The following is a 25670-nucleotide window of genomic DNA, read 5'->3' as shown; positions in this document are numbered from 1 at the left end:
ATTTAACATTAATTATTACATTGTCAAAATTTGGAGGTTGAAAAAATTGTTCATTTTAATTTGACTAAGTAAAGCTGAAATTGCAGGAACGTAAATACATAATTTAAAGGATTATAACTAAGAATAAGTCATGAATTTATTTTAAATTCAACATTTACAGAAAAAAAATTCAAAATTTAGGTTGTAAAAATGAAGAATTGTAATTCTGAATTCTTCAGCTGAGACGTTGTCACATCAGCTGTCACTTGTTCCCTGCGATGAGTTTTATAAATATATATACCCAAATATTCTAAATTGTTTACATTTTAAACAGCTGTAGTTTTACTAAAGCTTTACTGCTGAAATAATATTTTCATGTAGTATTTAAGGTGAAAGTGAAGTCTGCTTTGAAAGCCACCACACATAAATCCATAATGACGGTTTCTGTTATGAATGGCGGTTTATTTTGAAAAATCATCCTAAAGAAAAAGGAAGATGTGTCCTGTTAACTAGCAGGAAAATGAAGCGAACCTGGAAGCGCAGCACGACCTGCAGTTCCTCGAACGTCCACTTTAGGTGCCACAGACGTCTCCACAACAGGAAACAAAAGGGGTTATTTTTCCACAGTTTCTGTGATTCTGTTTACAACGTTCTTCCTCTTAAAACAATGACTTTATTCTACGGTTCAACTTCACCCTTGAAATATGACTTTTATCAGATATTCTCATATTTCTAACACCTATTTTTGATATTTTTCTCGCTTTGAGGCTTCAAAACCCACATGCATCTCTCCAGAGATCACATGTAACTGATGACCAAACAGTCTGTAGTGTTATTTTTTTAGAAACATGTCAGTTTTCTGACACACTGGAGTGTTGCATGTTTCAGAACCCAAAGAAGTCCAGATCAGTAATGACCACCGGCACCAAAATCACAGTCTTCAGTCTTTTTTTGTGATGATTGAAAACAGTTTCTCTCTCACACAAAAAACACTCACACAAAATAAGGGGGAGGGGCAAGAGCCAGGGTGGGGCGGGGCTTCAGCTCAGACTCTGCTGTGAGTGGAGGACGGCCCCGGTCACAGCTGGTCTTTGTAGTAGCCAAGCTTGGCGAGGGACATTTCCCTGCGGAGCTGCATCACCTCCCAGAACATCTGTTCTGCTGCAAACACAGAGGGAGGCAGGGAGTTTAATCACACTGATATCGAGCTACCACAAGAATCCACTGGCGCGTTTCTTACCGTCCTGCTGTTTGACCAGCCCTTGGTGGATGTAGCGGATATAGGTGAAGAAGTTGCACACCGCCGTGATCTGAAGGAGAGAGGAAACTGCTGAAAACACCAGTCAACAGTTTCTGAGCTTCAGGTGAAGTCATGCAAAGCTACAAAGAGTTATAGACTTAACGTATTTATTCCTTATGTTTAATGTGAGGACAGGATTACATGCTGAACTATAAGCTTAGTGATTTTGCTAAAACTTAGGTTTCTGTTAATTTAGACGATTTAAAGTATTCAGATTTATGTTCTAATTTCTCATTTACATTTAAAAAAAACACTTAAAAAAAATAAAAATCATGGAGGGAGGTTTCTAACTACAGCTCCTGTGACATTCACTTGAGGCTCCAAGTTAAAACTTTGAAGAATAAATAAACACATTTAGAGAAAACAGTTTGTGTCTCTGGATAGTTTCATCCTTTATAACAAGTGTAAGACTTAAAGTTAGAGGCATGGCTGCTTTATTTAGTCATTCTGAAAGCTCTTCATTCTTATCCTCATGCAGAGGGACTGCTCATGCAGAAGTGCAGTAACATGCACTGAATCACCTCCAGAGTTGTTTTCTTACTTTTACAGTGATGGTGGAAGAAGCTGGCAGGATTGTTTTAGTGCTCACTGAGCTTTGGAGTAATTTAGAAAATGTTCTGGCTCAGGAAAGATGGACCGGACATAAAGGGGAGGTAAAGCTTTCAGGTGTGAGTGGATGGCTGGGTGTTACACTCACTCTGTATCTACAGTAGGGAGACACGTAGTAATAGCTGGACGAATCTCCAAACTTGATTCTGTGCTTGCAGGTTTTGGTCTGACCGCTCAGGGCACATTTTCTACCAGATGGACATAAACAAAAACAAACAAAGAAAAAAAAAACATGAGTTAGCTGTTACTTTAACAGGAAGAAACAAAAAAACTCCTACAAAGCAGAAACTACACAGGAGCAAAACTAACACGGCTTGAGGCAGCAAAGGAGGAGAAGAGGACGACAGGATGGCTTTGACATCCTGAACAGAAGTTTAGAAGGAGGGAATAAGTTAGCAGGAGGGTTTGGAAGAGCCGGATGAAGGTGGGGAGCAACTGAGGAGAGGCTAAAGAAAGGGAAAAAGCTAATGGGGGAGAGTGTCAGACTTACGTGACGAGCTCAGACCTGCGCCCACTAGAGGAGGAAATCGGAAGATGGAGATGTGATGATGAAGGAGTGAAAGCTCAATGCAGGGGAGAAAGTGTGTGCGTGTGTTTGAGTTCAAGTGTGTGCACGTGCTCACTTTGGTCCTCCACACTCCACCGCCGATGCTTTGACCACAGGCAGCGGCTGGAAGCCGACCGGTTCCACACTCAGTGTGTTCTGCTCCACGGCCTCTAAGATGGCCGAACCCAGCTGGGGGAGAGGAGAGGAGGGCATTAACGGACACAGGAGGTATCAGAATCTTTCTGATTCATGTCAACATGCATCTCCAGGGGACTCAGAGCGGCCCCGGCTTTTCCCTGGGATTTTCTAAACCCTGCACATTTGTCAACTGCACTTTTTTAAACAATCAAATCAAACGCATACCTAGACAAACCGGGTGAAGCCTTTTCCAGCTGGCAGAGGGCGAGCACGGGGCACGCCTTGCCAGGTCGCCACCCACTCACGCTCAAATCTTCTTACTGTGAGGCAACAGTGTCCCCAGAAGGCAGATGCACGCACCTTTAACGAACTTTTTGCAGCTTTGTCTACAGAAACCTAACATCTTTTAATCATCTGAGCTAAACAGTGACTGAGTTTGTGAGATCAGATCAGAAGTTTTAAACCTTCTAAACATTTTGACCTTCACAACAAAAAAAACTGAAATGATAATATCAGTGCTGAAATCTCAGATGGGTGCATGTTTGCATGTCTTTCTACTCCTAATAAAGCGCTTTTAAGAGTTCGGGAGGTCGTCATGTACCTCGCTCTTGTTGAAGGTCAAGCAGGGGTAGATGTCCTCACGGTAAATTCTCTCCAGAAAGCTGCAGCTTCGGTCGAACGTCGGCTCCTCCTTCCATGCCTTGAACTCGCTGAACAGCTGACTGTCCACCTGCAAGTCAGAAACTACATGCAGTCTCATCATCGGCTGTTAAAGAAAAAGCTCTGGGAGCGTGAGCACTCCTCCTCCTGCTGCACCTCTTACCTCCCGACACTCGCGTACAATGGGCTGCGTGGCCGACGGGTCGGGCTGAGTCCCCAGCATGGCGGAGGAGGTGCTCTTGTTCCTGCTGTGGCCCTTCCTGAAGGGAGTCTTCACGCCTCCTCCTGTTCCCACAGAGGGAAGCTCACCCACCGGGGAGGTCGGGGAGGAGAGCACGAGAGTCTTCAGAGCCTGAACCTCCGCCTGGAGGACGTCGATCTGAAGAAAGAAACAGAAATCCTCAGAGTAAGCAGGTAAACAGTCTGGTCTGATGTGGAGTGGTGAGGTCTCACCTTGCCCAGAGCTTCTTTCAGCTGTTTTTCAGCATTTGCCTGTTTGACGTTTGCTTCTCTCACCATTTTGTGAGCCTCCTGGAAAACACACAGACGGTGAATCAGCAGCTAAACGAGCTCAGTGCAACTGAAATATCATAAATAAACTCAAAAACACAGAACAGGAACATAAAGGTAATCTGCATTTACAGACACGCACAAGCACACAGAGTCCCAACACCTCCTGCAAGAGAAAGCCAAGAGTGAACGAGAGCACGGAGGAAGAGGAGTTGGAGCAGCACGTTTTCAGGGCTCGCCGGACAGATTCATTCAGCACAGACACATCGGCTCTGGACCTCACATGTCACAGGAGACACTCGTGGAAACATTCTTAGGTTTTTAGCATTGTGCCTCGATCTGTGGTCGAGTTTGAGCTTTTCAGCAGGGCTATCTGTTGTTAGGCAAAAAGGCTGCACTTCATTTTTAACATAATACAACACAAAAGCTAGACTGAACAAAAATGATAATTTAACTTTATTCTCATCAAATTCAATTATCTGCCCATATTTAGAGGAAACTTGCGATGCCTGATGGGTGACAAAACTAAATGTTTAGAGTTCACCTAAAAGCTTTGTTAAACCCGTCACACCTCTTTCACACTGCCTGTGTCAATCACTCATATTCTTTCTGTCCGGTGCCTCAGGAGGAAGAGGAGGAAAGGAAACAGGAAGTAGAGGACACAGACGTAGGGTAGGTGGACCGACCTGGAAGAGACTGGCGGTGAGCTCCTCCAGCTCCTGGCCGAGCTGATCTCTGACTTTAGACAACCTCTCACACTCCTCATCCTTCAACAGCAGCTCCTTCCACACACACACACGCACAGCAACACAATAGAAAGACAACCAAATGAACATGTGGAAATGAAAGCATGTCGACAAACGAACAAAGAGATGAAGAAATTAAAATAAGTGAAACATGTTTAACGCAAAAAATCATTTAAAACATGCTTTTAAATAAAACTCTGAAAATTACACGATATCGCTCTAAAGTAATGAACGCTGTGGTGAGATGTAGTGAATACACACACACAAATACACACACACACACACAAACATAAAGGAACGCAGTAACATTCGTCTTGTTGCGTGGCAGTAACGTCCCTCAGTTACTCAGAAAAACCTCAAACATTCCTCCAGGAACTATTTTCTTTTTTATTTCCAGTCTGAAGAAGCACACAGTAAATTACAGCTCAGCTGAGGCAAGACGTGATCATTGTTTACATCCTGTCGTCACAGTAAACGGGCACTGCCTCCTGCACTGTGGCTAAGATCTGGTAGAAATAAAATAAATCCTAATGAAAGTGCCAAAGCAGACGTCTGTGGATTTTATTGTATTTATTTCTTGAATTACGGTTTCATAATTTCTGAAGACTGCCCATCTTTAAATGATTTCTTTCATCTTTTTTCTGTCCTCTCTCATGTCTCTGCTCTTGATCTTATTTCTTTTGTCTCTCCTGACAAAAGCATCCCTGAGTTTGGGGTGAACGGTTCCTTCAAAGCTTAAAAACACGAGAACTTGAGTTAAAGTCATGATTAGGTCACTTTCAGGTCAGATTAGTCTGGGGGAAGCTGACGTTGTGATGTCTTCTGCGTGATGAAGACATAACCCTAAGTGAGCGCACCCTACCCTCTGAGCCTTGGCGAGCTCCTCCTTCAGCCTCTCATATCCTTTCTCTCGGACCTCCATCACCGACGGGCTGCGCAGCCGTGACAGGCTGTCGCTCAGAGCACCACACTCCTCCCCATCCTCTCCGGACATGAACTCGGCCGACTCTGCCTCCAGGCCTGGCACGCTGTGCGGGGAAACAGCACGGGTGAGTTACGGATTACGGCTCATCGATTGGGTGCAGGCGCCTGTGTTTTTGTTACCTTCCATTGTGGCTGTGCCGCGGTGCCGAGTACACCGGCTGAGTGGGCAGCTGATCTGCTCGCAGTGAGGTGGGGAGGCCCGGAGGAGGCGCTCCCAGAGAGTGGGTGCGATATAGAGAAGTGGGCGGGGTGGTGTGACGGATGGCCGGGCGCTGATCCGATTGGTTCTGCAGGGCAAACACAAGCAGTCAGGGTGACACAAATTCCAGAACAGTGAGTTTATGATATTTCATCTTCACGCACAAACACACAATGAACTTTTCCACACAGGACACAAAAAAATCCTCGACAGCGAAGGGTTGTTTTTTTGTTTTTTTTTTAATCATGCACAAGAGAAGACTTGGAGGCTGCGCAGATTTCTAAAAACAAAAACATTTTTATACCCGATGAACGATGAACTACGAGAGTGGACCTCCTGAAACGTGAAGCATGCATGGAGCTAACGGGAACGGCTGGAGCTCCGACCTTACCTGAAGGTCAGGTGTGGTGGGCGAGGCCAGATTCACCTCGTGGAACCCCTCCAGAGTCTCTGCATTGTTCTGACCGCTGCTGCAGGCCATAGCAACTGCTCTCAGACATCATACACTCTGAACAGACACACACACACAGAGCCGTGAGTCGTGTGAAAGCTGCAGCAGTCTCGCTTCAGTAGACTGCAGATGGAGAATTGGTGACTAACAGCGGGGGGGACCCAAAAAACAGGCTTCAAAAGATGTTTGTTGGTGAATTAGCAGCCGTCAGCGCTCTACTCGCTGCAAGTTTGCAATTAAAAAGTTTCTCGTTAACGCAGACAAATACAAAAGTCTTTCAAATGGATCCTTTATGTCCAGTTTATGCGAAGCTTGTAAGAGGCAGTGGTGGTCTGAAATTCAGCTGATTCTGTATGTGCTCCTGCAAACAGGTTCACGACTACACCCCCACAAAATAAAATACCATCTACCCGCAAAAAAGAAAAGAAAAAAAAAGTAACAGTCTGGCACTCTGTTTGCTGCCCCAGCTGGACACACAGAGTACTGCGGCATGCATAATTCAAATCACCACCTCAGAATTAAAGAAAACATCAGTGTGTTTTAATCTTGTGATTATTTTTCATGTGAAACCCTGAAACTGTCAAACTCTTGCAGGTGAGTTCAGGTGTTAAATTCAGAGGTGTTAAACTTAAGGTGAGCACAGAGAAGCCTTTTCAGCAGATTAATGAGGAAACAAAATCTGCATGGTGCTCACAGCAGAAACAGCCTTGGACCTTATTAACGGCTGTTTGATGACCTGAAGAAATAATAAAATAAAAAAATTATTTGGGTTTTTTTTAAACAGGCTAACACGCTCGGTGAAAGTGTCTCAGATCTCAAATTGTTTTCTGTTCACTGTACCATGGTGCAGCTGTGGATGGAGAAATCTGGAGGTTCAGTGGAGGCCCAAGGACAGGCAGTCAGTAAAACTCAGGTGAAGGAGTGACTCAGCACACGCCAACAGGAAAAGACTGTCCTGTACCTGAAAAACAGGGAAAGAGGCACAGAGACAGGTTAGTTTTACTTTCTGCTGTGAGTGAGTTTAAAATATTTGTCTTGGTAACCGATCCTAAAGATCATCAGGCTTAGAAGTCACTCTGTCTTTTAAATATCCACTAAATGCCTTTATTTTTAATGGTATTTTTAAAATCCTTAAATGAACCCCTACTACTCCTCAAAGAAAAAAAAAAACTGGAGGTAGCAAGAGCTCAGGCACTTTTTGCAGTCCAAGACTTGCCTGAGCCAGCAGCAGCTCCAGGTGAGCTAACATTAGCTGGTTTATGGATGCTGACTCGTAACATTTAGAGAGAATGAGGCGATCCCTGCATTTACCGTTTTACTGTCCGGATTCCAAACCTTAAATGAGAGCCGAGCTGAGTGGGCAGAAATTTCAACAGTAATTAATCTCACAGGCGGAAACAGGAGATGTCTTTGCCCCAGACTTCACCTGTCAGGCTGCTGAACTGCTGATTTCAAGGAGGGTTTGTGTGTTTTTCAGTTTCTTAAGAAACATTATAATCGTCGTTTTATTGATTCCTGCACAGTTTTCATTAAACTCCAGGTCTGAACACAGTGTACAGACATCACTCATGGTTTCAGCATGACAGCACAGGAGCTCAGTGGGACACTCTCTTGGATTTCGAAGCCAGTTTTTCCATCCCTAATTGAGACGTATCCACACAATAACTCACAATAACGCCTTTTAATTTAAACTGAAGCTTTTTTAAAATGATTTCCCTTTCTCCACTGAGCATTAGTTAGTAAGTAAGTAAGTAAACTTTATTTATTAAGTGCTTTTCACAGACAGGCAATCACAAAGCGCTGTACACAAATATTAAAATAAACAATAAAATCAATAGACATTATATACAATGTAAAAGATCAAATGTAAATAATGTAAAAAAAAAAAATATATATATATATATATATATATATATAAAATATGTAGATCAACAAAAGGCTTGTTTGAACAGAAGAGTTTTTTAACTGTTTTTTAAAAGAATCCACAGAGTCAAGCAAACGTAATTGTAGTGGTAAACTGTTCCACAGCCTTGGTGCAACAGACTGAAAGGCTCTGTCCCCTTTTGTCTTTGTTGCAGGTTTCACACCAATAAAAACACCAAGCTCACTGCACTGGTAGAAAATAAAGCCAAACTGCCAAAAATACTGATGGCTGCCAGGGAGACATTAGGCTGAAGTACACCTGTGAAGCAAACATAATTTACTCATCCTTAATGTCTGACTGCTCTCTCAGTCCCTGCACTGTCATGACCAGACACATGACCCCACGTCACGGACTGTTATTCCTCAAACGTCTATATACAGCAATGTGTGTTCACAAGATTTTCAGTAAACTTGATCTCTGACCTTGAGGTCAATGTCCATGAGTTTCAGCTCGCCTAAGATTTCTAGTAGACGCTCCTACACCAATCTTGAGTCATCGCTGCCCGCCCGGGTTATGACAGGACACCATCAGCCTTCAGGCTTAGGAGTAAAAACTGCAGTTCCTCTGACATCCACTTGAGGCCGCCTCCAATGCTGAGTCAGTTCCCATAGACTCCGATGTTAAAGCAGGTGGTACAAATGTGCTACCACAGGCTGAAGGCTGTCTAACTGACAGTCCCTGAACTCGACCTCTGGACTGTTTGTGCTGTTGGCACTTTTCATACTGGATTATCTGGCTAGTAATGAGGCGTCCTGCATTTTGGTGAGTGAAATTTTAGTCTTCCTCATCAGGAAGCATTACAATTACTTGACTGTATGTGTCAATCCTGCACCTCGTCCCTCTGAGCCTGGTCTGATGGCAGTAGCACTGCTGCTTCACTGCGATAAACAGGACATTTTAACCTTTGAGGCAACCTCAAGTGGCCGTTAGAGGAACTGCAGTTTTTGGCACCAACACATTGGTGCCAAGTCCAAACAGAAAACTCATATTTTAAAGCTTGCTAATCTTTAAATCTCTGAGCTAGAAATGGTAGCAAGGACCAACAAGACTTCACACACCAAGCTCAACAAGCCAAAACACCACCACCAAAGAAAAACAGCACTGTATTTCAAACATCTTCCGGTTAGACATTAGTTCGTCTTTCATCTGCCAGCACTATGATACAAAGTCCACCTGAACTTGCCGTTTTCAAGTAGGGAGCGGGCACGAGGTGGGCCTCTTGCAAGTTTAACCCATGCAGCTCCCTTATCTTCCAGTAATGTGGAGTTATTACTGCATTTCATCCACAAACTGCCCAAAGTTAATGTACAGCTCATGAATAGGGATGGGTACCGGTATCAGAACTGTATGGGTATGTCAGAACCAGTGCTGACATAAACTGTAGTAACCAGACCGAAAAGCAGCGCACATTCTGGTGCTTTATTTCGGTGCTTTTTTTCCTGAGATGTCATACACTTTGGATTCTAGCCAATCATTTTACCTTTGCAAGCGTAGTAGGCGGGCCCAGGTACGTACGTTCTTTTAGAGCAGAGCTACAGATTAAAAATGCCCAAGGCGAAGCGGTCAAAAGTCTGGCTGTACTTCACAGCAAAAGATGCAAACTCAGCAGCCAACAACAAGTGCTTTACGCTGATACTGTGCAAAGGAGGTAACACCTCGAATCTTTTTTTTTTCTTAAATAAACACCTCGAATCTGATGAAACACCTGGCAACGTATGGCATTTTGTTAAAAGCCGAGAAATGCGCCGTATTTGATAGCTTGCTGCGAGACCTCACACCGTGCACATCTACTGCGGGTGTGGTGCCTGTTATCGGACCCGGAGTTAGCAACATCCCCCAAGAACCCGAAGACGAGAGTCCTGGCCCCTAGCCCTGCCAGTGTAGCAGAAATGATGACGGATGATGATGCAGCAGCAGCCGTTCTTCTCTGCGTGAGTCGCTTAATGTTGTTCGTGTGTAATTTACGTTGAGTAGGCTAACCACGTTCTTACATTAATGCACATAAGGTGAACTAGCAAACATCGTCGTAGTTACATGCGGCTGTCTTCTTGTTTGATGGCAGATACTCCCTTCACCCTGGCCAAAAAGGCTGAAATGACCAAAGAAAAAGTGGGAAACGGCTAAACACTTAGACAAAATTGGTGTTTTTTCCATTGATTAAGCACTGCTTCCAGCCAAGAGTGATACCATATATGCCCTATAGCTGCAGAAAAGGCTAACATTGTTATCTTTTTACAAAAAAAAACAGCTAAACATAAGAGGTTTTTGGACAAAGTTTGTGTTCTTCATTCTTTAAGCACCGGTTCGAGCACCGTTTAAGCACCGGCACCGTTTCAAAAGTACCGGTTTGGTACTGGTATCGGATAAAACCTAAACGATACCCATCCCTACTCATGAAGGCTGGAGTCAAAGTTCAGCAGGCAGGCAAGAAGTTCCCTCTGAAACTTCATACCCGAGTTACTATATCATTAACCAGCATCACCGTGATGTGCTCTCAAAGTAATTAATTACTTCTTTGTCTCTCTCCTTTGCTTTGCATACCTCAGCAGAGTGGCTGAACAGCACACCGGTCACACCTGCTCCACCTGGTGTGTGTGTGTTCAGTGGGTGTGTCCTCCTCTGATGAATGTAAACACAAAGAGAGACTTAAGGACAAATAAAGCTGCTGTCACTCCCTCGCTGTATTTTAAGAGCATGCTGAGTGAGTACTTTGTTTCTCCGTCAGTATCATCATGTCATCTCTTCTTCTGCGCCCATCATTAGGCCTGATTAGGGGTTTTGTTCCCGCCGCAGTGAGGCATGCTGGGAAATGATCCTCAGCTGTGACGCCGTGTCTCGGACTCTGTTAACGTTGAGTTGTGTCATTGTTTGGTCCGAGTTTCACTGATGCTGGAATGCAGCTGACAGCAGGCATTAATGTTGCATTCAAGGCCAATCAGACATCAGACTACAAAAAACTGCTGATGATACCTGATATGAATGAATCTCCTGTTTCCTCTTGTGCGGTTTGTTGAGGAGGTTTGTGGTTTCAAACTAGGGGCACGGAAATCAGCAAGTAATGTCAGATTATGATATATCTGTCTGAGGTTAAAGAGCCAAATTCCACAAACCAATCACAACTTCCGACCAACAAAGAGAGTTAAAACAATCAAATACTGTGAAAGATGCTGATTTTAGATCATTTAAGGTATTTTGGTTTAATTATTTATCCCATAAAATATTAATATAAAAGAAAGAAAGAAAGAAAGAAAGAAAGAAAGAAAGAAAGAAAGAAAGAAAGAAAGAAAGAAAGAAAGAAAGACAGCTCACGTCTGACAGTGTGCCGCTAGAAAAACACATCGGCAAAAACTTATCCAGGATGTATGACACATGGTGATGGACATCAACACACACAGGTGAAACCCCACCTTCATTAAAAACAACCTGACTCCTCTTCCCTGCCTGCCTGTCGCCATAGAGACCAGTCCTACAGAGCTTGGCGTGGTAACCCGACACGTCGCGCAAGGATCTGGTTACTCGGGCCGGCCGATGAAGGCTCATCCTGTGTCTCAGCAGGCAGCGTTTACACGAATCCCAAACAGCTCGACTGACCACAACAATGAAAAGCTCACCATCAACGGATTATGGTGACGAATGGGTCAAAATAAAGGTGTCGGGGCTCTGTGGCACTGACCAGCATTTATCATTTAACACAGAGAAGAGCAGGTGAACGGCATCCTTTAATACATCTCCAAAAAATAAGAGCGTGACACAGACAGTCATTGGAGGAATACCTGCTTCACCAAACATACGACAACCAGGCCTGACAGAAACTTCTGTGTGCTTACAGATGTGTACAGGTAATGGTTGTTCCCATAATTAGATGTATCAACTGAATTATCAGGATTTAAAGACTGAGCAGAACAAGCCAGACGTTAAAATCCTTTTGGGGTCTGTTCAATAATAGGATTAAGCCTGGAGATTCTTATACTTACCCCTCGATATATAAAGTGGAAAGGGGGGTCAGTTTGCATTCATTTACTGGTAATTATTCACACATTTTACTACATTTTAATTTTTTTTAATTATTTGGCAATTTAAAAATAAATCATTTCCAGCTTCTTTTTTTCCTAAAATTGGAAATGTGATTTTTTTTTCCAAAAATTGAACTTTTTTCTAGTGAATTTACAGGGTTTCGCTTATAAATTTATTTAAGCAGCAAATTTAGATTTTTTTTTTTAATCGTTTCACTTTCTCTGTGTGAAGTTGGCAGCTTTTCTTCATAGATTTTTTTTATTGCAGATATACTTATTTGGGGTTTTTTGGCCAGTTTGTCTCGTAAATTTTCCTATTTTGCCCACAAAATTGAAATTTTTTTCACTTTTTTGTCACAATTTTTTCACTTGGAAATTTGCCAGTTTATTCTCATAAAATTTCCTCCTAGATGTACCATTTTTTCTTTGAAAATTTGCCAGCTTTTCCTGATAATTTTCCTCATCTCTTGCCATAAATGTGGCAGGTGTTTTCTTCTTTATTTGTACTGTTTTTTTCTCATTAATCTGCCAGGTTTTTATTTTTTCTGAGCCCTGGGGTTTCCTCTTCTTACCTTCAGTGGTCCTGACACACTGTAGTACTTCAGAGAAACCTGATACCAAGCTCAGTGATATTTGTGCAGCATGTGCACAAATGTCACCTGTAGGGCTGCTCAATTAATCGAATTTTAATCACGATTACGATCTGGGCTTTCAACGATCATTAAAAATGACTGAGCCGATTATTAGCCCCTCCCTCATTTATCCGCGACACCTTAAAGGCCGTCTGTGAAAATATTGTCGGGTATAAACCGTCCGTGGCGCAAAAAAGGGTGGAGACCGCTGATTAAGAGGACCCGAGGGAAGCTCGGAAAGCTAAGCAGAAGTTATTTGGAGAGGAGAGTGACTGCCGTTGGTTGAAAAGAGTTTAAAAAAAAAAAAAACTTCAGTGGTGTTGCACACTATTTTATATTATTTTTTTAAAGTCATTGTTAACCTTTTAAAGCCGGTCAGAGCAGCACGCTCCGTTTTGCGTAACTATTTTTAAATCCCTGTAGAACCTGGACCGTGTAAGCTAGCGCAATAATTTGTTTTGCATATGAAACCGGAGGAGTTGTACTTACATCTTATGCCATCAGCTTGTCCTCGGTCACGGTTTCGTTCCACATATAGCTTTGCAAAAATTGCATAAAAAGCGCTTGCAGGAACAAAAACATAATATTCCAGAAACACGCTTTGCCGTTCCTATCAGCTGTTCGTAACACTTCCCACAGTAAAATGATGCACATGCTGTTTTCTTTGCAAATTTGCATCATAGGATTGTTTTTTGTTTTTCCTGCAGTATATAAAAATTGGTGTATCTCCAAAATAAAACTATGAAGACACTCAAAATAAATTTCCTGTGGTGGGAAACTATTTTTTTGCAACTTTATTGTATTTAAAGTTTTGAGGGATAAACCTCTTAAATTTCTCCAAGTAGAAATATATGTAAACAAAACAAAAGCGATTTTCAATTTTTTTTGTAGTTTATTGCACTTTTTTGCAATTTATGTAATTACTATGGACTTAATGCATACATATTATTAAAATATGGGCTATAACAGTTGTATTGATGTATAGCAACTTGAAATGCTCCCACAAATGGCACTACAGCATGTAAAAAAATAATATAAGCTCTGGTGGACTTGGTTCTATGGTAGGTCTTAAAGGGTTAAATAAATATCGTCAAATAATCGTGATCTCAATTTCAGTGAAAATAATCGTGATTATCATTTTTGCCATAATCGAGCAGCCCTAGTCACCTGAGTTTACACCTGCAACAGCGTCTCTGCTCATTAACCCGACCTCCAGCTCTCCCTGCACCCCGCTTACAGTGTCACCTGTACGCTTGAGGTCACTCTTCCAGGTAAGGTACTCCTGCTCTCAGGTGGTGCCTTGTGGACAACTAGCACTGGATTAGCCGCGGATAGCACGTTACGTGATGTTACCTATCATGCTAATGCATTAATACGTGAGCACCTGCGGTGGCTTAAGTTAGAGAGCTAAGGACTGTCACCTGACGCCGTCTGAAAGATGCATGACAGCGGCGTCTTTGCGCGGAGCTTCGGGTTTCGCTGCTACATCGGGCTAAGGATTAGCTGAGCAGCTAACGTTTGCTGGCCAATTACTTGACATTAGTAAGAGGGTGAGTGTGGGCACAGGTGTGTTAAAAACACGGAAATAAAGCACATGACAAGAAGAGAACTACTAAAAAACCAAAAAACCAAACACATCCGTCTTTCTCATTCAGTAAACATCAGGGAATCGCTTGCAGAGGGAAACCCTGCTTCCATTATCGGCCACTGCTCTAAGCCTGGCCAGGGCTGGCTAATTTCATTCATTACATAAAACAGATGAATGCAAGGATTTATGAAACTGCGGATTCGCTTTAAAACTCAGAAAACTGAGTGAGTGACGGAGTGATGCTGAGGGAGAAGAGAAACGCTGTCCGATAATGGGCGCATCGATGCTTTTTGTATATAGCACTTAAGCTAGCGGTGCTGAGCAAGTTCGCTTAACTCAGCGACTCACGGATTAAAATAAAAACCGTAACGAGGCCTTAAAGGTGTACTCACCGGACCCCCGCGTGCATAGCAGCCCAGTCGGTCAGTCTGCCTCACGGTAACGTGCCGAAACAGCCCGAAAAACAGACAAACAAACAGAGAGACACTCACCGGAGCGGCTGTTGACGCAGAGCGGAGCTCCAACTGACGGAAGGTACGTTCACGGTCCGCTGGGAAACCACAGAGCCACCAAGCAGTTCGTCACAGAGCAGTCCGTGCAGAGAGCAGGAATTCATTACTCGGCATTAGGCCCATGAACAAATAAAATGACATTACATTTAATTTAATTGTAAAAAAAAGAAAAGAGAGAGAGAGAGAGAGAGAGAGAGAGAGAGCTCGTGAAAGAGGAAACAAATAAAGACTAAGAAAAATGCATTCAAATTAATATGTAGCTCAAAAAGTCTGGACTTGTGAACTAAAAGTTGTAAAATAAAATAATTATAATAATAATTAAATAAATAAAATATTGTGCTTGGACAGAGAAATAATATTCTGAGATAATAAAAATTCAGATTTATGCAACTAAAGGCACAATATATGAAATGTATCATAAAATAAAAATATAGCTCAGTGAGGGGAATAATGCTTTACGATAGTTAAATTGTTGTTCAATTTACGATGTTAAAGTTGTGAAAACATAAAATGAATAATCAAATAAAATAAACACACGCATTAATTATTTTTTTAATTAATTTAAAAATGTAGTAGGAGCGAGATAATATTCAGAGACAAAAATCCAAGTTTATTAAGTTTAAGTTGTAATAAACAAAATTGAACGTACTACCACTACTACTACTACTACTACTACTACTAATAATAATAATAATAATTTGTAGCTGGGAATGGGGATAGCATTTCCTGAAGGTCCCTGAGTATGAGATTAAATTTGTAAAATGAACAAATAGGTGGTATATTCCTTGAGATTAAGGTCTCCAGTGGTTTTAATCTTTAAATGTTCAATTCATTCCAGTCTGAGAGGCTGTGTGTGAGGATGAAGATAAACAGTGAAGTGAACATGTGAACAGTGATAAACAGTGAAGAAGAATTAAAAGCCACCAGGGGGCAAACAAGTCCCATTTTTCCAAGTTTAAAGACACGCTATGTTTTGTTGTGGGTGCGCACTTCCAGCACACGGAGACGCGAAGAATGCTTCCTCGGGTCTCTGGAGCTGTCCTCTATTAGATCCTGTTTCCTCGAGACTGCACATGTTCGCCCTCTTCTCAAACATACTGGTCCAGCTTTGTGGAAAATAACTGGTGGCACAAAGTCTGGCTTTTACCACAAAAACTCTTTATGACCAATAAAGGACGTTTCTTTTAAAATGCTTCATAGGTTCTATCCAACTAACCACTACCATCAGAGACTTGAAGGTGATATCAATTTAAATTGTTCTTTTTGTGGAACCGATAGGAAACAGTGGTTCATAAATTCAAGTTCTCCGTTTACTTTTGTATATAATGCAAAATATTTACTCAATAATGGACAATAAGAATTAAAAGGCCTCGATCACCTTTTTAAACATTATACTTGTATAATTGAGTGTGTTAGAACGATTTTAAAGCTCTGGCATTTTGTGTTTGAGTTTATTTTTTTTCCGTTTATTTTCTTAGTGCTCCTTTTTGTGTTGTTGTCAGCCAGTCTATATAAAGTTTGGGGGGGGAATCAGGGTACTCAAAACCTGAGTAATCTGCAAGTTACAGTTACTCAGTGAGCAGCACAGCGAGTCCCGTCGGTGACGTCATATTACGTTTTATGACTGTGGAGCTAAATTTAAGTATTTTACACACAATTTGGATTCTTTAGTGTAAAACGGCGACACATTCTCCGGAGGAGTCAGTTAATATGTCACTCTGTAACTGTGTAATGTGGAGATATGATATAGATATATAAAGATGCAGATTCAGGGAGCTGGCTGATCTATATTTGATGTAAACTGTTTCTATTGTTCTTCTATTGTCCCAAAAGAATAACAGGAATGTGATGCGTTCAGTTACATGTCAAAACGAAACGAAACGAAACAAAGCTCACATGTCCTACTGCTTCTGAACCCATCCCTATGATACTCTGAGGTGTGTATGTGTGTGTGTGTAATATATTTCCACTGTGTCACACACCTGAATAAACCACACACACACCCTTCTGGGGGTGGAGTTTCCCCCGTGTTTTTAAGTAATGCGTAACGAGCCGAATGGTGTCATTACGCACACGGAGCTCGGACTATCGTTTCCAGCCAGATTAGAGGCTGATGTTGCTGCCTTCTCTGTGAAGGAGGAAAGTCATCTGTCCAGTTTCTGGTTTGAACTTCAGAATGATTAGTGCGAGGATTTTATGGGTAAGTTTCACTTTCCTGCATTTCACCGCATTTAGTTTTTTTTTTTTTTTTTGGGGGGGGGGGGGGGGGGGGGTTGTTTTGTTTTTTGTCCAGGTGTAAAATGGAAAAGAACGTTTTCTAAGGCAAATTTATTTTTTAGTGATTGTCTGATAGATGTTTAAGGTTAAAATGCAATACACTGAAAACACTTCAGAATATATGGACAGACTTCCTATAAGAATGAGAGACACATGTAAAGCCTGATTTATCAGTTTGTGACGATCTCGTGAAAACTGAAAGGATTCACTGTTAATAATCATTTCCATGAGCAGGGATATGTGCATAAAAGTATGTATTATTCGTTATCCTTTAAAGGAAAAGTTAAGTTCACGAGTAATTAAAAATGTGCTGTATTTCAAATGTTGAAAGTAAAGATCATTTACAGCATGTCAGTGTAAAAAAACATTAAAAAATAGTCGTTTACATCAATTTATCAATAATCATGGAGAAATGTAAATAAACCAAAGAAAATCTAAAGATGCTTAAAAATAATGGACTCAGGAGAAATATTAATATTGATAACAGAGGAATGAGTGCGCGTAACTGCCTGGGCTTGGTTTCATTCATAACTGTGCAGTAACACTCCTCTGTGTTTCATCATTGACTCACCATTTAACACCTACAAGTCCTGAGCCAGAGCAACCCAGCTGCTCCCTAACTGTGACTGTGAAATTATTCTAGATTAGAAGGATACATATTTTATCTAATCAAAGAAGAAGAAGAAGAAGAAGAAGAAAGTAGAAGTCTTTATAAAATAACAATAATAGCTTAACAGTGGTGGAAAGAGAACAGTCTGGGTTCAAGTAGTCAAGACTTAAACAGAAGTACCATTGCAGTGTTTTTAATTTTTTATCTAAGGTTTTTGGCAGTTAACCCAACAATGATATTCAGAATGAGCCTGTGCCTCACGATTGAACACTTTCAATCTGAGTTATGTTGATTTGGGGGTTTTCTTTACACAACTTGGAGATAAATTGGTTCATAATTGATCTCCACACCTGCAGATCCGGTTTAGCTGTGTGACAGGTAACAAAGTGTTGTGCTTGTACTAAACCTAATGCCCTGCTGAGCTGTGACTGAGGACCCATGTGAACCCGGGCTGGTTTCAGACCCAGATTCATTCACTGTGACCGCCTCATCTATACTTAGATTTTTCTTGGCCCTCCGGCCACTTCCTCATTTCTGTCTTTTCAAACTCATCAAGCAGCATTTCTCTTTGTTCTTGTCATGAGCGCGGCATCAAGCAGGAATGTGTCGGCCGAGAAGCTCGTTGGTTTCGGCTCTGCGATCCTGTTCTGCAGCTTCCTGCTCTCGGTTAACTGGTCCATCAGGTGCTGTGGACTAAATTTACCCTTGTGCTCCGTTACGTTCCTGAGGGAAACACTACATTTATCCGACAGGTTTTTAATGCTGTTGAAGATTAATCCAGCTCTTTATGACCTTACAACAAGAAAACTGCTGCTTTCTGCAACTGCTGCCAACTATTTAAAAAATCTGTAACCTGTAAACTGAGGGCTTTACAAATAAATTTACAAATGCAAGCATACTTTATTCATCTTAATATAGTTTTGTCTCGCAGTCTTTAAATCTTACATTTTATTGCTTCTTTATTGGGCCAAATGTAAATCTGCTACAAACTTGATGTAGAAATCTTGCATGTAATAACAAAACCAGGTGGCTGAAGGATATTTTTATTGATTATACAGCAGCAGTAGCACCTAAGAAGTTGCGAGTAATTTTAAAACCTCCCTTCTTGGTTTGAGGCCAAAATATGTAAACATGTCCAATATTTCACAAAAAATCCAAACATTTACCCCCCCACCCCCACCCACCCAAAAAAAGCACAACCCTTGATATGTATCTATGTCAAGCCAACTGCACTATCAATACTCTTTCATTCTAGAGCAGCTGTTTTAGCTCCTCCCCTTTAAGCCAACTTCATTCTGATTGGCTGCAGCTCATACTCCTGATATCACATGGAGCCAGGAGCAAAAAAAACACCTTGACACTGAGCCTTCAGTGAAGTCTAAAGCCTGAGCTGACATGCTCTCCTCTGTGTCTGCAGACTCTCGTTCAGATGCAGATTAGATGATTCTACAGAGCAGAACCAGACATGGACTTCCGTCTGCAGGAAAAATCTCACCTCTACTACAAGGTCAATGGGAGCTCCAGACCAGGCGTGAGTACTCAAAAACCACTCTGGTTTACTCACAGCTGAGTTTTTTGTTGCTTCTCTGTAATTTAGCACACATTCTTATGAGCAAACCGACACAGGAAACAGGCTAAAACTAAACAGATTTGGGGTTTTTTTTGGTTTTTTTAATTAAAGCAATTGTAATAACTTTGTTACCACAAGAGAAGTCAGGGAAGGGGGGAAAGTCCCATTAGAGTTTTTAATCTGTCAAAACCTGGTGACATGAAACAACAGTTTTTCTATCTTAAAGAAGAATCGGTCCATTGAGTAGTTCAGTTGTGTCCATGGGGCAATAGTCCCCTGTGTCAGCCTTCAGCATAAGGGTAACCTGCTCAACCAGAAGAGGTCTTACTGTCTGGGTTTTTTTTTTTTTTTTTGTATTTTGCCCCTGAACAGAGGAACAAAAGGAGCATGGCTTTGCAGCCAAGTTGAATTGAAATAAAACTGGAGGTCACTCTGATCTTGGCTGTTATCTCTGCACAGGGACAGATGTAGATGTCTAACGTTCTCTTAGGGAATCAGCAATATCAGTCTTCCTGTTGGTAAAACAGTCATTTTGGAGCTATTTTTCAACTATAAAAGACCACCAGCCTTTAGAAAAAGCTGCTAATTGGCTCCTGCACGAGTATTCCCCTGTGTGGTCAATAGCGGGTCACATCATGGCAGAGAAAAGAGCAGTCCTGTTCTTTTTGTCCTATTAACCACAGCAAACAGAGTCTGCGTATCAGGTGAACACCCAATTGTTCAAGCTGCATTTTCACGCTGGATAAGGCCTCGACGTCATGTTTACACAACGCAGCCAGTCATTTCAGAAGCTAGGAAGCTACACCTGCCTAACAACTTAATCCCTTCACATGCCTCAGGGATGAGATTCATTATCAGCACATGACACAGCCGAACCGGTTAAGCTGCAGTTTTTTAGGTCCTGAGCTGCTTCGCTACAATGGACGACTTTCATGGCAGCTGAAACCAGCAGATCTGCATGTTTGTCTCTTATTAGTTTCACGAGGGTGTTGCTGCAGGTGTCTTTGTCTTTGCAGGTGTCTCGGTAATCTGGTCGTAGCACTTTTCATTTCAACTGCAGCCTGAAGGTCATTACCTTCACAGAGAACAAATAAGGTGTAAAAGTCCTGCTGTCCACTTTTCAGAGCAGTGGTATTCACGTGTAAGTCCTGGGTCATGAATCCCAGTTCAGTAATTAAGATGTCTCAATTCAGATTTTTTTGTGTTTGAGTTTTCTTTGCGAAGTCAAGTTTGTAGAAACACTGAACATTTGAACCAGCGAAAGTCACGGGTGACACGTGCAAAAATCAGTTTTATTGAAGAGCTTTGAAAGAAAATAGAGTTTAGACTCTTTCATAGAGTTGCCAGCTGTAATTTAAAATGATAACGAACCACTTTGTTCACATAACAAGGCTTTTTTTCTTATTTATTTTTTAAGTCCATTACACATTGTGTCAGGGGATCCCCTAAAGCCATGTGGTTTGGTTTAAATAGGTGGCCTCGATCCTATCAGGACCACAGAAAGACCTCAGCAAAATCAGCGGCCACTGCCACTGAGTGCTGTCACTGGATACCCTGCTGTGGTGGTTCTGAGTATGTGGAGGTGAAGAGGAAGAGGTGAGGGAGCCGTCCAGCAGGAGAGAGAGGGAGGGCCAGCTGAGCCAGAAACAGGGTGGGAAAAGAAGTCTGGAAGAACAAACAAGTCTGTGTTCCCTCTACACATGCCTACTGTGTGAGAGTCATACGTGGAACGTTCGCACCCATATATGTGGAGCTCAGTGATGAGGAGACATAAGCAGCACCACAGCAGGCCTTTTTGTCTTGTTTTGCATTAAGAACAATAATCAGTCTTTTTTCAGTATGTTTCAGTCATAAACAGGAAAATGGGCAGATGTAGTGACTGTGAAGTCACAGGCAGGTTTGAGAAATTCTGCGAAACCCTCAAGTCAAGCCTTTTTGCCATTGTTGCACACCTGGGAGCATATTTGGATAATCCACCTTTCTGACTCTTCTGATTCTTGGAAACTAGAGCAGAGCACATATGAAAGTCAGCCTGCTGGCTGCAGGAAAGAACTCAGCTTTAAGGCCCTTTAAAAAAAAAAAATTGTATATTTAGAGAAACATTCAACTTTGATATCTTCAAAACTGAACACATCCCTAGATTTGAACTTACCGTAAATGGAAAAAGAGCTGCTGTGCTAGTGCCAAACTAAACAAAGTGGAGGTATTTTCTGCAGAGAAGAGGAATAAAAGCAATACTGAATATGTGTGTGTGTGCATGAGCGGCAGGCAGAAAGAACAAGGTGGATAAATTTAAATACCCGAGAGTCAATCATCCGCAGCAACGGACAGTGCACAGGAGAGGTGAAGAAGAGAGTGCAGGCCGAGTGGATTGGTGAAGACAAGTGTGACAGAATTATTAGCGAGAGTGAACAGGAAGGTTTAACACATGGTAGTGAGACCTGTAATGTTTGGTTTGGAGACAGTGCACTAACAAAATGACAGGTGGTGTCTGGCAATCCCGCCTCCTCAATTTCTGCCATGAAGCCAAGATGACTGCTGAAAAAAAAATCAGCCAATGTATTCTTTTCATTGGTCAGCAGGGGGCGAGTGGGAAAATGACTCTCAGCTCTCTTGCCCTTTGACCTCAGTAAAATGATATCCTGATAGCTTTACTAGCTCAGTCACTAGTTTGAGGTAATATTAAATAAATCCTGAAATCCAGTTAGTAAATTATCGTCATTATTAGAGTAACACTTCATAAATAGATCTGCAGTGAATCTATGTAAAGGCTACGGCGTAGCTCATGCACGTGGCCAACACCATTACCTGCATTTATCTATGTGTAGTCGCTTGCAAGCACATGAGGTGCAGATACATTTTTACAGAAGCACAGGTCAGGTGACGGTGAACCAATAACATTTATCACTGAATCATGAAGAATAAAAAAGGATGATTCAGCAAATACTCGCTTGTTCTATTTAAAAATGTTTCAAAATGTCAAAATCTTTTTTTCATACTTTGTATGTACTTTCACATACAGGAAGTACACAAATATTTTTGCACACTAAAACAAACAAGAACAAGAAAAATGGTGTGTAAAGTGTTTAAATCAGAAACCCAGAGTGCCTCCCTCTTAAGTGGCAACCTTCAAATCTTCCCCTCCCTTTATAAATAGTGGAGAAACCTCTCTCTGTGTGTGCTACAGTGATTCACAGTAACCTGACTCTTTAACCTTTGAGGCAAAAATGTTAAGGAACAAAGAAGACATAGCAGAAATGTTTTATATCTCTTCACAGGATGATCAAGACCTGAGTCAAGAGGAGCAGGACTGCATCCAGTTCTTTGAGAAAACCATTGATTCGCTGGAGGCAAGTTTAGAGGAGGACGACTGGAGGCTTGTGCGAGCAAGGCCCTTTGAAAACGCCACTCAAGAGGTCACTAGACCTGTGGCTATGAGCGCCAACCCCTACGATACCAACCCCAAAGATCACGATATTATTGACTTGGTCCACAAGGAAACAGATTCGGTGCACTCTAAAGAGCCGATCTTCAGTCCCAACCATCGAGGTAGCGTACAGCAGTTGGCGTTTGTGTTCGGGGTAGTCAGTTACAATATTTAAAATTGTTTATGTAGATGAAGCAGATTATTAAATTACATCTCTAAACTACTAAATCACGGTGACTGAAACTTCTTCAATTTGTTTCTACCAGGCTTTCAGACTATGGTGCCACCCCCTGAAAGCCACTTTGAGACAAAGCCAAGGCACAATCCGATGGACAGCTTGCCTTCAGAGTACAACCCTCCCCTCCCGAGTGGCATGTCCGGGCAGACGAACACACCCTACCACCCGGCAGGCAGTGTCCCCACCCCCGTGCTGATTGCCAAGAAGATAGCTGAGAACCAGTCCGGAGGAACAGCTAACTTCCTTCCTTCATTCCACCACCTCAGCGTGGATGAAAAGCCAAGCACAGATCATCCAGTGAAGCAGGGTCCTCCTACATCTGCCAAGCCTACCCACTACCCTGACAACATCAACATGATCGTTGGCAGCAAGGACCGTCAAAACCAGCCACCACCTAATGTGAGCATCCAGGAGAAACAGGCGCATATGCTGGCAAACCTAGGTATGAATCAACCTCTGCTGCAGGACGATTCTCTACACATTGTAGGGAAGAAGCCTCGAAATGTTCCTACTCGCAGCATTTCCTTCAGTGACCCCACACCAGACAAATCTAGAATGGAGGCCCTGTCTAAGCTAGGCCTAACCAGAAATCGAGCTATGTCTGGGGGTATGCCAGTCCAAATCACCCCTAACATTACCCCGCTGGTTCCTCTTACAGGTGCAGGCAGCAGTCCCACACCACTGGAGGCTCATCATCCAACAACAACTGAGACTGGGCCCAAATCGCCCAAAGCCCATGTCACTACCCCACCTCAGACCCTGATTCATGCTGACAGGAAACCTGAGGTTCGGAGAACATCTTCCTCTAGGAGCAATGACGACAGAAACCCCCAACCAAGCCTGTCGCGTCCAGCTGTTGCACAGAGCAGCTCCTATCCACCTCCTGTGGAAAACAAAGTATCCATCCCCCAGCAGCCATCTGAGGTGACCTCGTTGGCACTTAACAGCTACGGAGGAAAATCCATCGTGGTCCACCCTTCTGTTGGTTCCAAGAGTGAATCTGCACCCTCAACAACAAGCCATGAACCCAGAACCCACGCTTCTGCACTCTCCAACCCCAGTGATCCCAACACCTACGGGGGAAAGAGCAAAGTCATGACCCCCGGTTCCCTATCTGGCTCCAGGACCGAGCTTCCCGACATCCTTAGCTCACACATGGACAGGGGTCAAACCTTGCCCTACAAATCAGAGCTGCTGCAGCCCGAGCACAACAGCTACGGAGGAAGGAGCCGAAACTTCAACCCAGTCACCGGCTTATATCGCACTTCAGAAAACCCAGCAAGGGGTTCCAAACCTCCAGCCCCAACACCGGCCCCGAGACCTCCTCGGCACATTGTTCCCCAGAAACCTGCGACGTCCTTGTCCGCAGACAACAGGCGAAGATCCAACTCGATGTTCCGTCCCCAAGGCATCACGGTGCAGTTTTCTGGTCGAGGGGAGATGAATGAATCACGCAGAGAGGCACTGAGGAAACTGGGGTTGCTGAAAAAGTCTTGATGAACTCTTGTTTGTTTTCTGGATTTATCCTCAGTTTTTACCTGCTGGTGGAGGTTGTTTCGTTATAGCTCCCTCTATTGAGTGGATAAAGACAGACTTTTACAGATTTACAGATAGACAGTGCAGCTGAGCTAAACTGCTTTAAATCTCTCCAAAAAGTTTGGAAAAAAACATTTATTTAGCTTCCTGTCTCAGCTTTGTTTGTGACACGAGTCCGATTGTGAACGTCCAGAGTTTTTTTAGCCTTTTTACCAAAAGCATTAGTTTAATCTGGAGGCTCTCAAGCCTCTTTGGATTTAAGGTTGGATAGATTTTCACTGGGATTTTTTTTTCTGTTTAAAACTTGGATTCTCAGACTGTGAAGTCTTTATCACCTCTGTTACACGGGAGCCTTTTTCTTGTTTTCACTGGTTTTCTTTACTGACTTTGGACATTTTTTCTAGTCAGTGGTATGTTAGTGTGTATTTGTTTTTCCAGTTAAAAGCACTTTTTCTTTTTTTTAAAAAAACTTCTAATATAATCAGCACTAAAGAGCAAAAAGGGATCTTATGTATGGGACTAACAAAGAAAAGATGCTGTTTCCTTGAAGATGAGGAGCCGAGCCGAGCAGGGGGATATTTTTACTCCAATGAACAAACCTCCCACACCAAACCACAGACTGGTGGTCTGGGTTTGAGGGCAGGACTTTTACTTTTTTACTACACAGAGGGAATACTTTAAAAACTGCTCTTTAGGGATGGGTGTGCACATAGCATTGGACAAAACACGAGCACTAAAACCACACAGTCTAGAAATACATCCTCGATATGTTGTTTCTGACATTTGAAAATGTGTTATTTAACTCTGTGTGCGTGTGTGTGCGCGCGCGCGTGTGTGTGTGTGTGCGTGTGTGTGTGTGTGTGTGTGTATGTGTTTATCAAGACTCCGGCCTCTGTAGTTTACCTACAGTAACTTTTGAAGTATATATTTTATAAACTTATGTTTACAGACTCCGGTTCTCTGTAGTTCAGCTACAGTCATGTTGAAGTATCTAATGGTGCATACCTGCAGTATGGAGCTACTTTATGAGGAAATGTTCCTGTGAAGTGGTCACGTCTGCACAGATTAGGGATAAAAAGTGCCTCTTGTGTGGTTAAAGGGAAAGTTGCTGCTATAACTGAACAGCCTGGTGTTCTTTCTGATTGTTGAAATATCCACATTATAAACTGTACATAGTCCATCTGCTCGAATATTTGCACCCATTAAACTGAACAATCTTA

General features: G+C 42.4%; 2 protein-coding genes across 17 annotated transcripts; one reads left to right on the top strand and one right to left on the bottom strand.

The window, feature by feature from the left end:
- Window positions 1–414: 414 nt before the first annotated feature.
- Window positions 415–14907, bottom strand: rab3ip (RAB3A interacting protein (rabin3)). 11 transcript variants are annotated; one of them, XM_026146560.2, is made up of 15 exons: window positions 10757–10771; window positions 10589–10666; window positions 6964–7084; window positions 6064–6180; window positions 5594–5760; window positions 5352–5517; window positions 4430–4525; window positions 3687–3764; window positions 3397–3612; window positions 3175–3303; window positions 2512–2624; window positions 2379–2402; window positions 1977–2076; window positions 1220–1289; window positions 415–1140 (listed from the first exon to the last, which is right to left on the bottom strand). In XM_026146560.2, the coding sequence occupies exons 4-15, from the start codon at window positions 6151–6153 to the stop codon at window positions 1058–1060; spliced, it is 1332 nt and encodes a 443-aa protein (XP_026002345.2). In that variant the 5' UTR covers window positions 6154–6180; window positions 6964–7084; window positions 10589–10666; window positions 10757–10771; the 3' UTR covers window positions 415–1057. The 11 variants fall into 11 exon arrangements, with proteins under 11 accessions (XP_026002345.2, XP_026002344.2, XP_080147429.1 ...); XM_026146559.2 differs by lacking the exons at window positions 10589–10666; window positions 10757–10771 and adding an exon at window positions 14772–14907; XM_080291303.1 differs by lacking the exons at window positions 10589–10666; window positions 10757–10771 and adding an exon at window positions 14772–14907 and having other exon boundaries at window positions 415–1137.
- On the top strand, window positions 13924–25670 carry proser2 (proline and serine rich 2). 6 transcript variants are annotated; one of them, XM_080291299.1, is made up of 5 exons: window positions 16843–16992; window positions 19097–19210; window positions 22528–22798; window positions 22943–23356; window positions 23573–25670. In XM_080291299.1, the coding sequence occupies exons 2-5, from the start codon at window positions 19145–19147 to the stop codon at window positions 24409–24411; spliced, it is 1590 nt and encodes a 529-aa protein (XP_080147425.1). In that variant the 5' UTR covers window positions 16843–16992; window positions 19097–19144; the 3' UTR covers window positions 24412–25670. The 6 variants fall into 6 exon arrangements, with proteins under 6 accessions (XP_026002340.2, XP_026002339.2, XP_026002338.2 ...); XM_026146555.2 differs by lacking the exon at window positions 16843–16992 and adding an exon at window positions 13924–13963 and having other exon boundaries at window positions 22943–25670; XM_026146554.2 differs by lacking the exon at window positions 16843–16992 and adding an exon at window positions 14102–14242 and having other exon boundaries at window positions 22943–25670.

Source organism: Astatotilapia calliptera, chromosome 17, assembly GCF_964374335.1.
Source record: "Astatotilapia calliptera chromosome 17, fAstCal68.1, whole genome shotgun sequence".
NCBI classification, from domain to species: domain Eukaryota; kingdom Metazoa; phylum Chordata; class Actinopteri; order Cichliformes; family Cichlidae; genus Astatotilapia; species Astatotilapia calliptera.
This window is presented reverse-complemented; position numbering and strand designations above follow the sequence as displayed.

Excerpts from the sequence above, each read along its gene's own strand:
- rab3ip (XM_026146559.2), bottom strand. The coding sequence starts at position 6,153 with ATGGCCTGCAGCAGCGGTCAGAACAATGCAGAGACTCTGGAGGGGTTC. Across the intron at positions 5,518-5,593 it reads CGGCACAGCCACAATGGAAG|CGTGCCAGGCCTGGAGGCAG; the intron begins GTAACAAAAACA and ends TTCCCCGCACAG. Across the intron at positions 2,403-2,511 it reads GTGGAGTGTGGAGGACCAAA|TGGGCGCAGGTCTGAGCTCG; the intron begins GTGAGCACGTGC and ends TTCCTCCTCTAG.
- proser2 (XM_026146555.2), top strand. The coding sequence starts at position 19,145 with ATGGACTTCCGTCTGCAGGAAAAATCTCACCTCTACTACAAGGTCAAT. Across the intron at positions 19,211-22,527 it reads ATGGGAGCTCCAGACCAGGC|GATGATCAAGACCTGAGTCA; the intron begins GTGAGTACTCAA and ends ATCTCTTCACAG. Across the intron at positions 22,799-22,942 it reads CTTCAGTCCCAACCATCGAG|GCTTTCAGACTATGGTGCCA; the intron begins GTAGCGTACAGC and ends TGTTTCTACCAG.